This window comes from Furipterus horrens, unplaced genomic scaffold (genome assembly GCF_987537825.1).
Source record: "Furipterus horrens unplaced genomic scaffold, mFurHor1.1.pri manual_scaffold_2, whole genome shotgun sequence".
In the NCBI taxonomy this organism is placed as follows: domain Eukaryota; kingdom Metazoa; phylum Chordata; class Mammalia; order Chiroptera; family Furipteridae; genus Furipterus; species Furipterus horrens.
In genome coordinates this window covers 129,024,554-129,041,729 of record NW_028327172.1, presented here as the reverse complement: position 1 = coordinate 129,041,729, position 17,176 = coordinate 129,024,554, and the positions used below count along the sequence as shown (strand labels likewise).

The window sequence follows — 17,176 nt, the reverse complement described above, 5'->3', positions numbered from 1 at the left end:
GGCCCAGGACACCCAGGACACCTCCCCAAAGAGCTAGTCTCTAGCTGCAAGTTAGTGCTGGCTGTTGGTTGGGTGCCAAAAGAAGCTCCCAGGAGCATGCCATAAGTACAGGGCGTCTATAATGTTCAGAAGTCACCTGCCAATGTTCCTTCTTTGCTCTATGGTTGGGACAGTCTCCAAGGAGAGGGCACAGCGCCAACCACTGGATGGGGGCATATGGAGGTCACTGGTGAGATGAGCGGTGGAGTGGTTGACATTGGCAAAGCCACCTTCGGGAAATGCCATCTGCCAAAGTATCATGCCTCCAAGCCTCCAGGATCCACGGCACATCCAGCTGAAACCCCCAAGCTGGAACACAGCCACAGGAAGAAATTTGATGAGCCACATGCTGCTCCCTGTCAGTCACAGTGCAGTCAATGCTCCCAAAACACAGGTCTGGTCAAGTGCACCTGTCTCTGGCTCCAGCACCATCACTGACATAGCTCCCTGTCACCTGGAAGAAGGCCTGTCCAGTTTTGCCTCTACTTCCTATTACATGGTCCCTGTGAGTGTGACTGCTTCTTGGGACACTGAAGACTTTCTCTCTTTAAAGAGAGCACATTACCCATAAATGTTCAATGGAATGCTGTAGGTCTCTATGCTGAGAATCAGAATCTCTTCTATACACAAGGAAATTGACGGCTCAGAGATGCTAACTGCCCATTGGCAGTTACACACATGTGAGAAGATGGTGGCAGAACTCAAGCCCAGTCCTTATGATTCCAAGTTTGGGGCTTTTTCCATGAAGCCATGGCTGCACTTAAGAGTTTTCATCTTCATGCCTTCCTCTAAATCTGTCACTTGGCCTCTGGGTAATTTGAGATACAGAATAATTGAGGAGTCAGATCATTTGAATTATGAGGTTGGACACTGACTTTCTCCAGACCCTGAATTTGAAATTAATGAGGCTTTATTGCCATTGCCAGCAAACAGGAGCCATCACCAAGACCTAGAGATGGACTTCTCCATGGAAACACTAAGGAGTATTCAGATGTAAGTTGGGAAAGAGCATCACACATCCACAGGGACCATTTCTGAGGCCTTGGCTTGCTGGTAGCTGGATGACACTTCCAGTAGCATTTCTCCAGCCTTCCCAGTTCAGGGGGTTGAGGCACAAGTGAGCCATGCTTTATGGAGGACAAACTCCAACAAACCTGGTATGACCCTCACTCTAATGCCACCTGCCGTCCCCAGACTTTCACCTCAGAGCACCACCATGCACTACCGTGTGCTACAAAACAAAGTTGGAAGAAAGGACCACAGAAACTGTGGTGACAACGGCCCTGATTCTGTCTTGCCCCACCCACATGCAAATCTAACCTTTTTAGTTTTCCAGCATTAAAACCCAAAGACAGGATTTCAACAGGAAAATATTTACTAAAGGATTTCTCCTTCATAATCTATTGATTTTAATACTCTTACCACTTTGGCTGAATGTCAATTTTTCCCTGAGGACTGCCATTGCAAATTTGAACACATTTTATTTATTTATGCCATTCAAAATATTAGTGTTGGAAATGAGTAAAGCTTGAGCCATTCAGTGTGGCTGCATAAAGTTTATTTTTCCTATTTGAATAATGTTGGTAATTTGCCATGGTAATTGAGGCCAACAGGCAGTGTGCAAGCCACAAGCAGAAGCTAAAGTAGCATTTTGGTTTAGTTTTTCCATTAAGTACAATAATACACAGCTCATTAAAGACGGAACCACCATCCCCACTTAACCTTTGGAACCAGAAGCACCTGATTATCACCATCATTTCACAGAAGCCAAATCCTCTCTCCTCTGATCAGTTCCATTCCAAACATTCAGCCAGTGCCAAGCTGTGCATGAACAGCATCGGCACTGCAGCCCTCGGGTAGAGGCTCATCGGGACTCCTTGCAGGCACTTGGGGATTACTGCAGATTCTGCAAGCCCCAAGCCCCAGTCCCAGACACCCACCTCTGTTCCTGCCCTGAGAGGAGCTCTATGAGGCTTCCAGGAGGAGGAGCCTTCAGTGGGATCACATGTTCCTGGTACAAATGCTTGAGGAGGCCAGAAGTGATGTGTGAAAGGCACAAACCCTTTCCTGATACCCAGGCACTCTTTAGAGGTGTTTTCTAAGTTACTAAATCACCAGCAATAATGAAGACAGCTGACTGTCTCTCCTTTTCATATTTAACAAAGAATTCATGTTTCAAACGACTGTGCAGTTCATTATTCGGGATTTGGGAAATGGGTCTTCGGAGCCTTTCTGTACTGCAAAGCTGGCCTCTCACTTGTCCCTGAGTCTGGCCTCACCTGTCCATTGCAGGAAGCAGAGGAATCCGGTCGGCCAGACCATCCTACCGTGAGTTGTGGGCTGAGCCCTCCACTTGCTTCCTGTGCTGATGTGTTCCTGATTGCTTGACAGTGCTGAGCTCAACAAGGCAGATGAACTAGGCCTAGAATCACGTTCCTCTGCTCTGTCCAGTGGCCTTTTCAGTTTAAGTCCTCACGACTGCTCTGCATGAATCCTTTACTCAGGCCATATTGAACTGCTCACCACCCAACCTGGAAATAGTGTTCAACCTCTGAAATTCTTCAGGCCATGACTCCCCAAGACCTTCTTGCTCTTCCAATCCCTGCCAATATAAGTTATGAAAGGCCTTCAGACCCAGGACAATCCTGTCTCCTCCTCCAGGGAGCCCTCCCTGACAGCCCCACCCTGAGCCACTGCCCATATGTGGCCTCTCCCTCCTTTGTATATCTATACAATTCCACCACTAGCCACATGGAGGACACACATCATAGGCTGTCTAGTCCATAATCAAGTCACATGATTGTTAACAAAACAGAGCTATGATATCCCCTGCTTTATGTAAGGGGTAACTGCAATAACACACAAAGCATTTAGAACATATCTGACAAGTAGCAACATTGCAATAACACTGGCTATACATAATTACTATTACCAATAGAATCAATAAAAATATTGACCCCTTGTCCACAACAGGAGGCACTACAGTACATCACATATTTAGGATAAAGAAAAACAACTTGTTCAGGTTGTACCAAAAAGAACACAGAGTGTAAGTGTTATTGGGGTCTGAAAGAAACACATGGTAACCATGGAAGCCACTACAGATCCTGGAAGTGGAACTTTGCAGAGAAAGGAGGTTACTTGTCTCCTATCTATAATGTCTGGTGGACAGAGACAGAAAATACGTAACAGGAGGCACCGTGGTCATTGCCACCAGGCCTAGATGTCAGTTGCTCATTACATCGAGGTATCTATGTGCTCACCTTCAGGGGAAACGGCTCACATTAATTTAGAAAACAACAATACGAAATAGCTTGGCCCACATGCTAAAAAAAAATACTCTTTAAGTTGAGTGGTTTGCATTTATCCATCCTCAAGACTGGATACACTCCTCACAGCCTTAGGACAGACCCTAGAATTTGAGTTTATAAAATAATCAGAAGCCAAGCTTGTTTTGAGCACTGTCACTGCTTCTACCATGAACCAAGTGCCGGGTGGGGAATAAAATCAGATTATTTCAGGGTCTGATTAGTTGGGCTTGCAGTAACCCAAGTAGTGTAAGGAGGGTATGTATTAAATCCCAAGTGATTAAAACATTTAAAAATCCCCACTGTTAAATCAATAAGTATATATCTCCCAACACGAATTCTAAGTCTAGCTTTTAACTTCCAGAATCATCAACAACAATGTTATTTATATACACAAACCCGCAGCTGCAATCGAGTATGACATTTAATTAAAAACCAATCCCTAAGCAGGACAGTACCAAAGGAGAGGCAGGGCTGGGAGGGGCAGGCGTCCAGCAGCTTCATCAAGGAAGCAGCAGGACGCAACAAAACCTCGAAGGCTGGGTTTCTCTGGATGTTTCCAAACCCAAAATACTTCTAATTCCTCAGAGACTCCCTGAGTCCCTGTAACAGATGTGTTGTCAGCTGATGGAGGTGATTAGTCATCATGATTTCTCTTCCTTCGACTTTTAAAACCAGAAAAACTAAGGGTGATGGTTCAGTATGTAAATCTTCCATAAATTCTTCCTCGAAAAACCACAAGCAAGACTTGCTGAAGCAGTCCTAGGAAGTGGTACTGGTTAAATGTCAAAGAGAGAAATTTCTTCCAGCTAACTAAATATCTCTCTCTGTTTTAATTAGAGAGTGTATCACCCAAAGCAAGAGAAGTTGAAGAGATCATTGCTTCTATCCTTTTACATTCACCTTTATAAGATGTTAATTGAGAAAGATGCTTAACATAAATGTCAAGGACCCCTAAGAAAAACAAATAGAGAGAAGAGAATACAGGAGAGGAGATACTCAGCAAAAGGTCCCTCTGGAGCATGCCTTGTTCAGCAGGGAGAGAGGGCTGCCACCCAGCCGCTCAGCAGCCAGCCCGCCCCACAGACCCAGGCCTGGAACGGGGTGCCTGGGGAAGCTTGTGGGGCTCTGGGGCGCCATCTCTGCACACCACTCAGAGCTGCTTCTCAGCCAAGCTAGGCCACCTGTCCTTACCACCAGCCACCGCTCAGGTGGCTTCCATGGATCACAGCCTTGCAGGGTTTAGAGAGATCCTCAGGGAAAGTCCAGGAGTAGTGAGTTCCTCGTCTTTCCACCTGTGCAACATCAACTGGCACAAAGGCAGGTCAGCATGTGGTGCCTTACCTACACTTCCTATTGCATATTTCAACCCACCAACCATGAATAAACAAAAACTAAACCTCCCTTAAGTGAAACCCCAATAATGCCTATTTACATATGAAGAATGTTTTTAAATGGCAATAAAACTATGCAGAGAAGCTGACCCATGATTTCCAGGGGCCCTGACTCTAGGCCCTCACACAGAGAACTCCCCCAAGCCTGAAGATCCCTCGATGGCACACAGGTCAGATGGTCACCTGGATTCATCACACTAGTTGGATCAGTTCTAAATTAGCTGGTCATCTGCATCTATCATGCCTATCAGATTAGTTCTAGATCAGCTGGTCATCTGGATCCACCACTCCTGTCTAATCATTTGCGGGTATGTGCAGAACACTTGCCATTCATAATGAAGTGCAAGGCTTTGTGCACTATTTGCTTTTCCTTAATTGATTGTCAGGTTTTATTTGCCTTTTTATAATAGATTCCTCTCCTTCTCTATTACTCAGAGTAAATAATGCTCTTGCTGTAACCCACAACCTCAAAAAGCAATGAGCTAACAAGAATAATAGCACATAGTTGTCAGCGAGTAGGTAACTCATGGCCCTGGGCCCTCAATGTAGAGGTCCATTCTTGCAGTCTCCAGCCTCTATTTGGGCCTCTATTCTTTTTTTAGGGGTCCTTGACATTTATGTTAATCATATTTCTCTGCAGTCTGGGTGAAGGAAGAGAGAAGGGCTTGAGGGGTGGAAGGGTAACTAAACAGAGAGAGAGAGGGATGCACTTAACCCTTAGCACGTAGCACCATTATCAGAGAGGATGTTTGTTCATGTGATATCACATTTCCTGTGTGTTATGGGTTGAATGTTTGTGTTCCCCAAAATTCATGTTGAATTTCCAACCCCCAGAGTAGCTGTATATAGAGATGAGCCTCTAAGCAGGTGATCAAGTTAAATAAGGTCATGAGGGTGGGACACATAATGGGATTACATCCTTATAAAAGGAGACCTGAGAGCTGGCTCTGTATCCACACACACAGACCACATGAGCTCACAGCCTGACGAAGAGGCTCAGAGCAAAACCAGCCCTGCTGGTCCCATGATCTGGCCCTTCAGCCCCCAAACCCATGAAAAATAAGCATCCGTTGTTTAAACCACCCAGTCTATGGTGCTTAGTTATGGTGCCTGAGTGGATTACCAATGATAGTGTCAGAAGAACATTACTGAAGGAAGCGCAATCTGCATGGCACCTGTCACCTACTGGTTTCTGGAACAGCCGTGGTAGCACAAGAAAAGTTCCCAAATTCCACAGCTGCTGGGAAGAGGGGCACTGGCCCAGCTCCCCTGCTCTTTGTCTGAGAAGCAGAAGCAAAAAAGCCTCATCCTGCTTCTGTGGCAGCTTTCTGGTTTCCAGGAGGCAGGCCTGTTTTCACGTCGAAAACATGGAATTTTTTTTTAACAATTTATCCTTCGTAACTTTACTTACCTGGGACCTGTTCTTAACTGTAGTACAATATCCAAATTTACCTGGTGGGACAGTGAAAGCCCGTTCCAACAAAAAGTGACCTATCTGCCCACCTTTGGAATAAATGTATATTGTGATTTGGCTGCATAAAGATTCAGTTAGTGCCTGCAGCGACAGGGAAATAACAGTAGTGATCGTGACAGTAACAATGGGGATGCAAGAATAGCCAACATTGTCTCTGAGCACTCTCGACCAGAGGCATCGTGCTAAGCATTTAAGATGCATCAGCACATTTAATACTCACAAAGTCTCCATCAGATGGAAATTAAGAGGATTACCTTACAAATTAGGAAACCAGGCTCAAACTGCCTCGAATCAGGTTTCTCTGAGTTCAAGGCCTATGAAGGTCACTGCCACCCAGCCACCTCCCACGAAAAGTAGCAATGAGCCATGTGCAAAAGTGCAACTTGTGAGCCATGGACCAGGTGGAACAGAGGGGAGATGGCAAAACCACATGCTCTGGGCGACACCAGTCATGTCATTTGATGTGTGCCACTTTAAAAGACATATGAGGTCACTTTAGGGTAACTTAACAATCAGGATTATGTCAAGTTGGAGTATGTGTGTGTATCTGTCTTTATGTGTGCAGGCATGTGTGCAGACATTGTATGTTTTGTGGATGCATTGTCTCAATATGTGTGTGTGCACCTGTGTAGGTATGTATTGTGTTTGTTTGTGTGTGCATATGGATGTACAGGTGTGTGCATGTATCTGTGAATTAACTTCCTGTGTGCTTGGGTGTGCACATGTGTGTGTGTGTGTGTGCATGTGCACATGTGCAGAAACATGAAGGGAGGAGGTTGTGAATGAGCTATAGGGAACAGTGCAGCCAGGAGAATCCCTGAGATGAGTGGGGTATTTAGAAACTGGCTCTGCAAAATTAAACAGAAAGTGGGAACTGATTGTCCCATGTATGCAGGTCCCCCAAGCTCCCCTCAGGACACAGCTGAGCTTGTTCCTCTGAGAGGCAGAGAGTTGGAGGATGCGGACATGAAAATATTTCCTTGCAAAGGTTCTGCTCAGGCACAGGCAGGCTCCTACCCAGGGGCCAAGATGGGGTTACTTCCTCAGATTCTGGCCCTACAGTCAATCCAGTATAATATTTGACTCTTTCCCAAGGCCAGGGGGTCATAAGGCAGTACCTGAGGTAGCTGAGCACTGTGTGACAGGGTAATCTCTGGACTCTGTCCATGGGGACATGGCTTTGAGAAAGAGGGGAGGACATGAACAGGAACCACTCAGCATCAAAGCAGGCTGGTGCTTGTGTCTTGCAGGAATTCGCCGACTCTGTGTCCCAGATGGTCACGCAGAAGTTCCGTGAGCTGACCGCGGGCCTGACATCCATGCACGCCCGCCACAGAGCACTGGCAGGGATCGTCATGACCAAAGGTAATGCCTCGTGTCTTTACTGTGGGATTCTCATCTCAAGGAGAGGAAATTAGCATCTGCCTGATCTTAGGAAACAGGAGTCTCTCTTCCATCCAAAGACATGAAAAGGAAAACAAGACTAGACACAGAGAGATCAGTGACAAAGTGTGTGACCAGCAAAACCATAGCACCAGTGGTTGTGTAATTATGTCTCCTAAAAGCCGTCTCTGCACAGGCTTTTCCTGATTTCCAGGAAAGGTAAGCTAAGGACCTGGCCAGTCCCTTCGCTGTTAGGCATTTTCCCCACATCTTGTCAGGAAGAGAGGGCAATGCTGGAGGAACATGTAAAAGCTGGAATGCTAGGTCAGGCGAGGCTCCGGATAAGTCACTCAAGACTGATGGACAAGGCTTCGCTCTCTCTCCTCTCTTTCTTTTCCTCCCCCAACATGCTTCCTCTGTGCGCAGAAGGGCAGCACAGTCCAGAGAATCCAAATTGACCTAAGAATTATGAGCCCCTCACTGGGGTTCAGACCCCCTGAGAATCCTATCACAGGAGACCGAATGCATCCCTTTCTGCATGGATCTCCTACCCACAGTGCTCACAGACAGGCGTCCATCCTCAGGCACAAATGATACAACCAACGGAAGCCATCAGCACCAACAGTCAAGGTCATGGCCACTTTTATAAGCCAAAGTGGGAGAAAATCATGGTTGAACTTAATCTATCAGTAATAGTGAGAATATTACTGACCTATTCATAATAACTAACCAACTGGTTATTTGAATTCAACTGTTTTTATTCCCAAAGTTTGGCATGAGTTGGTAACGACATACAACAGAATTATTGTAAAAATAACTGACTTGGAGTTATTTGAGTTTCACACACACACACTGCATATGTAGGAGAAGGCTAAGACTTGAAAAGGACCAGCTACCTGATATCCAAATATATTTGTGGTAAAAGTTAATTTAAAACCAAATGATTGGCACACTTTCCCATCGGTCTCCAAACTGGAGCCTCTCCCAGTGCCATCACATGCAGTACACTGGAGCGGGCAGAGCACTCAGGATACTGTCTTCATTTCAGCCAGAGGATATGTCACTTAACCTTCTATTTTTGGTATCTTTAAAGAGAGAAATAAAAACATGTCCTCCTGGTGTAATTTGGTGAGTAGGATAAAGTATATACACTGCTTGAAAGGTAAAATCACCTTATAAGGATAATATTCTAAGTCAAAAGTGATTCCATTTAGTTGATGACACCCTTGTATTTGGTGGTATACATCCACCTGAGCCATGACATTCGTCCTGCTTTCACACATTTGGTGACATCTGCCTCTTTGTGCAGCATGTGACGGAGTCCCCTCTGTCTAAACCACATTGCTGAATGTGCCCCTTCTCCTGTCCAGCCCCCAGCATACATTAACAGGATGCTCCCACACATTGAGTACCACTCTGCATGCCTCAGGGTGCCAAGAAAAGACACAGCCCCACCTCAGAATGTAACCATCCTGGAAACAGTGAGAGACCATACAGGCAAAGAGCAACTGCTTAGGTTTTAGTCTGAGCTCCACCAGCAACTAGCAAAGTGACATCAGGCCAATCGGCCTCTCTGGGACTGGGGACCAGAGTAGTACCTACTAAAAGGGTCATTTGATGGTTAAATGTGTTCATGTATACAAGCACTTAGAGACTCCTAGTCTATGTTAAGTGCCACCCAGTACTATTAGTAGTAGGCATACTCTTTTATTTGTAAATTACTTACTGAATGCCCACCAGAACTAGAGCCTATCCTAGATTCTGGGAAAATCACAAAGAGCAAAATAGACAAAGCACTTCCCTGCATGAGTTTTCCATCCTAGTAAGGAATGGGTCGTAAAGAAAATTTAAGTCCAATGTAAAAAAAAAGTGTGCAATAGTCCTGGCCAGTGTGTCTCAGTTGGTTGGCGTGTTCAGCTGTGGATTCAATTCCCAGTCAGGACACATACCTAGGTTGTGGGTTCAATCCTCAATCCCCATCCCCAGTCTGAGTGCATTTGGTCCCCAGTCCAGATGTGTACAGGAGGCAACAAATTGATTCTTCTATCTCTTCCCTCTACTCTCCCTTCTTCTTTCTCTAGAAGCAATGAAAAAATGTCCTTGTGTGAGGATTAAAAAAATATTTTTTAAGTGTCAAAGAGTTATATGCACAGAGTTGTAGGATCACAGAAATAAAATCTTAGCAAATTTTAAAATTTGGAGTGTCATAGATTTTTCTGCCACAGATTCAAGGATAATGTAGTTTTAAGTGATCTTGGTCTGACCCATGAATGTGAATAAAGAAAGGAGGGAAGGAGGGAGGGAAAGACACCAACCAGGGTTTCCTCTTTATTGTGTAAAATGTTTCTAACCCCAAAAACATACGTCATTATTATTTGGTGAGTGGTTTTTCAATATTTCCCAGCTCTGAAGCTGTGATTGTCCAATATTTTTCCATCTTTTTAAGAAACTCAAATACTTCCCTTGGAAACCAGACATGTTTTACAAAAACTTGTGGGAAAATGGTACTTAAAAGTGCTGGTGAATACACTGCTTCGTGTGCAGGTAATTTCTCTATACAAACTAAATTTATTACATGAAAGTGAGACTTGACAAGGTAAGGTTCACTAATTAGCAATTTTTGAATATTGAAGAATAAATTGCTGAAATTATCTTTCCTGTTATAAAGAGAAGACTTAGATTTAATAAACATGTTGATTAAAAAGAGATTACGGGGAAATGGGCAAAATGACTAATAGAAACATTTTTAAATAGTTATTTACTGAAAGTGGATGTGCCATTTAATCTTAACTCTAATTCAGTTTCTCAAGCAAACTCCTAAGAAACTCTGAGATGAAATGATACGTCTTATTCTAGTTGCTATGTATACAATGATCTTGCAAAATTAAGTTTATTTTGAAATAAAATGATGCAATAGCCCCCTGCATTTTTTGGTGAGATGACAATACATCCACATCAATTTGTTCGTGTGAAGTCCTTTTCATATATGAGCCTCAGACCATTTTGTAGCCATTATGAAAAATATGATAGCAGAAAAGTACACTTATGAACACTTATTACTTTTATGAAAATAATGCAACCATATGATAAGAATCAAATAAGAGAAAACTTAAGAACAATAAACAACATCCTCCCCTACTCATCACTAAGGGCAGAAACCTCTAGTCATTTCTAATTTTGTTCTCATGACTGTAGATACTATATTGGTTCTATGTTTCTGGATTTTCAATTTTAGATACTATCTACTGACTCACACTATTCACATTTGCAGCTTTCTTATTTTCCGTTACTTTTGTGTAATATTTGTAATATGTGTAATTACGTAAATTCTTAAACTTTATTTCTTACACTATCCTGTTCAGATGGTCCATCCACATTTCCTGTTCATAATTTAGGTGCGAGCCATTTACCTTTCTTGCTTTGTTTAAGCTGCTTATTTTTGTATTTTTTTTTTCCTCATACAGTGTCTTTGGTAAAGTTCTTCTTTCATATACATTTTTGTGAAATTTTCAATATTCTGAATAAATCCTCTGTCTTTTGCCTTTTTTTTTTTTATTTTAATGTACCCTTTTACCCTGTGTTCTTGGAAATTCTTAAATTTACCTGAAATCTTAACTTCCCTTTCTCCCCTAATTTTTGCAACCTATATTGCTCAAGACATCTATCTTGTCCTCATGTTCCTCAGCTTCCAAGGGACACTTTTCTTGTTTTATAGATGCAGTGTATCCTCAAATTTCTCCAAGGTGACTAGCTGGAAAATCCCTGAGTACCCCCTGCTCCCAGGTTGCTGTGCTTCCTCTGTGATCAGGCCCTGTTCCTTTACATTCAGTCTTTCTCTTTCATCTGCTTATGACTCTTGCCTCAATATTCTCACTTCTGAATAAAATATTAGACTGATTGTCACAGGCACCAGGCACAGATTTCCATTGTGCGGACTGGTCACTTTGTCACCCCAACAGGAAGGATGCCTGGCCCACCTCCCTGTCATTAGCAGCTGCATCCTTGAGATGGTACACAGGAGCTGGCCACTGGCAAGGAACCACCCAGTGCCAAAGTGAGGACCATTTGGCCAGTGATGGAAACCTCCCAACAGACCCCTAACTTTCTCAGGCAGTTCCCCAGTTCCTTCAGCATAATACTCACCTTCGTTCATCCTGAGAAGTGACTTCCAGTCAGATGTCCTCTCCACAGAGCACTTGCACTTGACAATACACTTAAATGTCTCCTTTAAGCACACAAGGATGACTTGTGAAAGTTTGTCTCCACAGAGGCCTCATGGAGGAGAATACAGGGAGTGTATCCCCCAATACTCCAGAACTTCTATCTTTCCACTTCCCCTATTCCCAAATGACTAGTAATTACTTTCACCATAAAATTAAAAGTGGGGCCTTTTTATTTATGCCCAGTGGGGATGAGGAAGGTGATTGGGAAAATGAACTGGACAGGAAGCCCTGAACAGAAACTCGTGCTGGGATGACAGATGGTGAATGACCGTGTGGATTTCAAGGAACTGATCTTAATAACTATTAAGTGGGGACAGAGACATGTCTCTACGTATGTGCTCAGATTCATGGGGGCTGCTCTTCAAACAAGTAAGAATATGATGCACAATTTATTTTCAGTCTGTTCAAACCACAAGACACAAGATAGATTTTACTACTGACCCTGTGTCATACAAATGCTGACTTGTGTATACAAAATGTCTCTCCTTACAATCAGTCCCTGACTGGACATTTGGCCCATCCCACCCCCACTCCTGCTCTTTGAGCAATAAACAGGAGTTTAGTCCAGAATAATCCACAAGGAGCTGATCAATGCCACTGAAGCTTAACCTGCTAAAGAAAGGGCTAAATCCCCCCAAATGCCTTAATTTACTTCTTCTCAGTAAGGAGGTGCCTCGAAGGAAATGCATAAGAAAAGGGAAGAAGACAGTATTTTTCTGCATTCTTTTGAGATCAAGCACCCCCATCAAAGCTTTTCAAATGTTTCTGCATTTTTCTGATCATTAAGTCAAAACCCAGCATTTAACTGCCCAAATGATTTATTGAGGAGAAAAATAACCTCAACACTGTATTTTTTTAAGAAAGGAAGGAAGAAGGAAGAAACAGGGGGAAGGAGGGAGGGAGGAAGGAAGGAAGGGGGAGTGGGGAGGAGGAATCTTAGGATAATTCTTGCAAGTTACCTGTTGTAGGAAGAGTTGTCTTTGGCCCCCACGCATAACTGGAGGTGTAACAAAAAATATTCTGTAGGACTAGGACTAAGAAACAAATGTGAAGCCTGGTACAGTTGTAGCCTTTGAAGTCCTCTGGATTTCCAAACATATGCATGAGGAGGATCATGGTTTATATTCCTTTCTTATCCAGTTGACCTATATTTCAATTTTCATGGATGATTCATCTACAGTAGCTGGCACTGCTCTGCAGTAATACTGGAGGAGCAAGTGGGTCCGCTCTCTGACCGCCAGATCAGACCTTGGGGAATCACATGGAAGAAATCCAGAGTCTCAAGGTCTCAACCAGTGCCTTTACACCAACACAGCAGCTTCTTCTCTCACCTGTGTCCCTCAGGGCACATCTTCCTTACACACCCCTGCTTGTACACCCCGTCACATTCCCTACTCACTCCTGTGTCGACACCTGGTCTCCTCCCTCTGTGCTGGGCTTTGGAAGTCCTCCAGAAATGAGGGCTCTGGAGACACACCAGAAGGAGCCTGGGGAAGGGGACTGTCACCTGTGCTGACAACTGGGGAGAGAAGGCAGGAAGGGCTGTGCTGCCCAGGTCAGGACCCCTCAGGGTGAAGGTGAGAAAGGAAGGATGTGGTAGCTCCCACAGGAAGCAAGGAGCCAGCTCGGGAGTCATTCCTGAGATGGTCCAATAAAAGAATAAGCCAGCAGTCAGCCGAGTCAGGAGACGGGAAAAAATGAGAGATGAAAGGCGGTACACCTGCCTGTACCGTCGGCCATTAACCAAATAGTGTTTTAAGTTACCAACCAGGTGATCACCAGCCATTTGTGCCCAAAGTAAGTCTCACAGAGAAAAGAACAGAATGAACTAGGAGGTCAACAGAGAGCTGCCTGTTGGAGAGATGGAATCCAGGGACTGACAAGATACCCCCTTTGAACCCTTTCAAATGTCGCACATACTCTTCTTACAGAAAATATCAAGAACATCAAGTGATCACTCACAGAGAGGAAAGCTCTTGACTTAAATATTTAGCCCATGAATTATGCATGAGTTCTGCTTCACACTCTCATTATTTCTGGGTTCAGCTCCAGCCAGGCATCCTGTCAGTCATCCTGCTTATCACGCACATCAGCTGCTGCACGAGTGTCCCTTTGATCTAAAAGAATGAGTTCCTAATGGGGCGAAGTGCACACTCCACCAGTCCAAATGGGAAGATAAACAGAGTTGCCAATCAACTAATTGCAGAGTTCCTGTCATCCTACTTTCTTGGGGGTAGGATGCTAAATGTGGCATCACCATGTTTGTAGCCAGTGAACCCCTCACAATGCTGTTTGGGGACACAACTAATAACCTCCTTGTAAGCTAACCTGGCCACCGCACCTCTTCTAATGTATACCTTGTACTACCCTGAAGTTCATGCATTCTGAAGTTTATCAATTACAGGACACACCTGACTGCAAGATCTAAGAGAGTAAGGAGATCAGTAGTGTCTTAAATAAACTTCCATCTTATTAGTCTCACATGACCAGTGGGCCAGACGTGGGGCTGCTGGCTAGGGTCTGGTTCCTTGTGGTTTCAGTGTTGTAATTCTCCTGGCTTTCCCTCATCTTGTCCCAGAGTGCTGGTGTCCTGCTATTCTGCCATTGGCCCCCCTCAGAGAGGGAAGAGGAGGAGGCCTCCTGCACTCTTGACCAGTTCTTTGCTGAACCAGACAAGTGGAGAGCGCTGACCTGTGCTCAGGAAACCAGCTGGTATTGAGTGTCTCCTGTCTCACCGCAGCCCCAACGTCCCCAGTCATTGACTTAATACTGAGCACTAACTGAGTCACCAGCTCTGATAGGAAGAGAAGAGAAAGATCCATGGAGGCAGGAAATAGGACTGCAGCAAGTCTGCCCAATCCCTAACCCCTAAAAGTTAAATTTAGAAATAATGAGTTAATTTAATAGGGAAGTGCATCAGATGCTTTGTTATCACATAGACAAAGTAAATCCAATGGCTGAAACACCATTCTTAACGTGTTCATGTTGGCCCATATAGACACCATGTTCCCAGCCCCCACCTAAGTTGCCTCTCAGAGGGACCTTAGCACATGCAGTCACCATATAATGGGGTGGACCATCCAGAGATTCCCCAGAACAGCCATCAGCCCCCCTAAGAGGCTGGGGGCTTCAAGGGGGGAGTAGAACCGCAGATCATTCAGGTTCACTATGGAGGAAGGTTTCCTAACACTGAGCTGATACCCTGTGAAAGAGACATCATGGAAACACTATTACCTGAGGCATTGGGCCCAATGGACACAGTGCTGGATAACAGGGAGCTGGAATTAATTACACACTACGCCTCTGGGCAGTCTGCTCAGCGAATAAAGACCATTCCATTCTGTCTCTAATTTCTATTGTTTGGGTATTTGTTTCTTTGACACCAGTTTTATTTTGTCTTCAGTCTTAGGAGGCCTGGGCTTAGGCATCAAAGCAAAATGAAGGTCCCCATGCTGCCTTCCCCATGAGGAATGAGATCCCTTGTCTCTGGCCCAAGAACTCATGTCTTCCTAAAGAATTCACAAGACAGTAACAGGATGGCTTGCTAGCTGGTGCATAGGGTAGAATCCCAGACCCTGGCAGATACCCTCCTGGAGTCTTTACACTTATGCAAGAAATGCATGTGTGTTCTTCTCTTCCTCTTTTCAACAGCTCTTGCTTTTTCCATGTTACAATATCTTAGAAATCTTTCTACATCTATAGAGAATTTCTCTGTCCTGTCTTATAGCTCCAAGGAACCCAGTGTACACACATCTATATGTTAACCAGTCCCCTATCGTTGGGCACTCAGGTCATTTGAATTATTTGCTATTACAAATGCTCCTGAAGCAAATAACTTTGTACATACACCATTTTTACGTGTGCAGGTATGTGGGTAAGATAAATTCCCAGGAAGAGAATTGCTGGGAATTTGTAATCTGAAATTTTTCAATTGTCCTTCAGATGTACTTTACCCACATAGAGTCTTCTGCCTATTATAGGTAGATGCTTCCCCACAGCCATTTCAACTGCACATTGATGAACTTTCAGATGTTACCAATCTGAGAGATGAAGAATTATATCTCATTGTATTTTTAACTTGAATATATATATGTGTGTATATGTGTGTGTGTGTGTATGTATATGTCGGCAGCTGTCCGTCTCAAGAGACGATGGTGTAGCTTCTTAAGAGTCTATCTGCACCGCCGAGAATGGCTGTGCAGTCCAACTCGGGAGTGACACGGTATCTGTCTCCTCCCGTGTTGAATCGACATCTTGCGATGACGCTGGAGTGTCCTCTCCAGTGAAGCTGAAGCTACAGAGCCTGGGCAGGGTGATATGGAGGGTCTTCTGTTGCCCATGCAGCAGACCCCCCCTCTCTTCGCAGCTGAAGGATCCAAGGGAAAGACGGAGTCAATACAGCTTGGCTTCAGGTGCGCCGCAGGAGTTGCCGGTGTTGACTACAACGTCAAACCGCCTTAGGGACTCCGGCTCCGGATTTTCTGTCGGGGTTTACTCCCTTAGCCTTTCCCCTGAAGAGGTATGCCGCAAGGCAGAGGAGGTTTTTTGGAGTCAGAGTTTTCCTTCTCTGATGTATATGTATATATATATATATATACATATATATATATATATATGGTCAGTGAGGTTGAATATTTTCTCACATATTTAAGAACCATTTTATATTTTCTTTCTGTGAACTGTTTTTACATAGATTTTTCCCATTATTCTATTGAGGTATTTTTTCTAAAAGTTTTTTTTAATATGCTTTATTGATTATGCTATTACAGTTGTACCAATTTCTTTTCCCTTTGTTCCCCTCCACTCAGTGACATCCTCCCTCCAGTTGTTCCCCACTCCCTTAGTCCATGCCCATTAGTTGATGATGGCCATTCTGAATGGTATGAGGTAGTAACTCATTGTGGTTTTTATTTGCATCTCTCTGATGGCTAGTGATCTTGAGCATTCTTTCATATGTCTATGGACCCTCTGTATGTCCTCTTTGGAGAAGTGCTTGTTCAAGTCCTTTGCCCATGTTTTAATTGGGTTGTCTGTCTTCTTGGTGTTGAGTCATATAAGTTCTTTATATATTTTAGAGATCAATCCCTGTCTGGGGTATCATTGGGAAATATATTTTTCCATATGGTTGGTTCCCTTTTCATCTTGTTGATGTTTTCTTTTGCTGAGCAGAAACTCTTTAGTTTGATGTAGTCCCATTTGTTTATTCTTTCCTTTATTTCCCTTGCCTTAGGAGATCTGTCAGTGAAAATGTTGCTACACAGGATATCTGAAATTTTCCTGCCTATGTTTTCCTGCCTATGACTTTTATGGTGCCATGGCTTACATTTAAGTCTTTGATCCATCCATCTTGAGTTT

General features: G+C 44.0%; 1 protein-coding gene across 1 annotated transcript in view; it reads left to right on the top strand.

Annotated features, from left to right (window-relative positions):
- ADARB2 (adenosine deaminase RNA specific B2 (inactive)) overlaps positions 1–17,176 on the top strand; it is a 470,823-nt gene that overhangs the window by 385,099 nt on the left and 68,548 nt on the right. Inside the window, exon 4 of the mRNA XM_090267996.1 lies at positions 7,466–7,580. Coding sequence (XP_090124122.1) covers positions 7,466–7,580 — 115 coding nt within the window. The remainder of the gene's footprint in view (positions 1–7,465; positions 7,581–17,176) is intronic.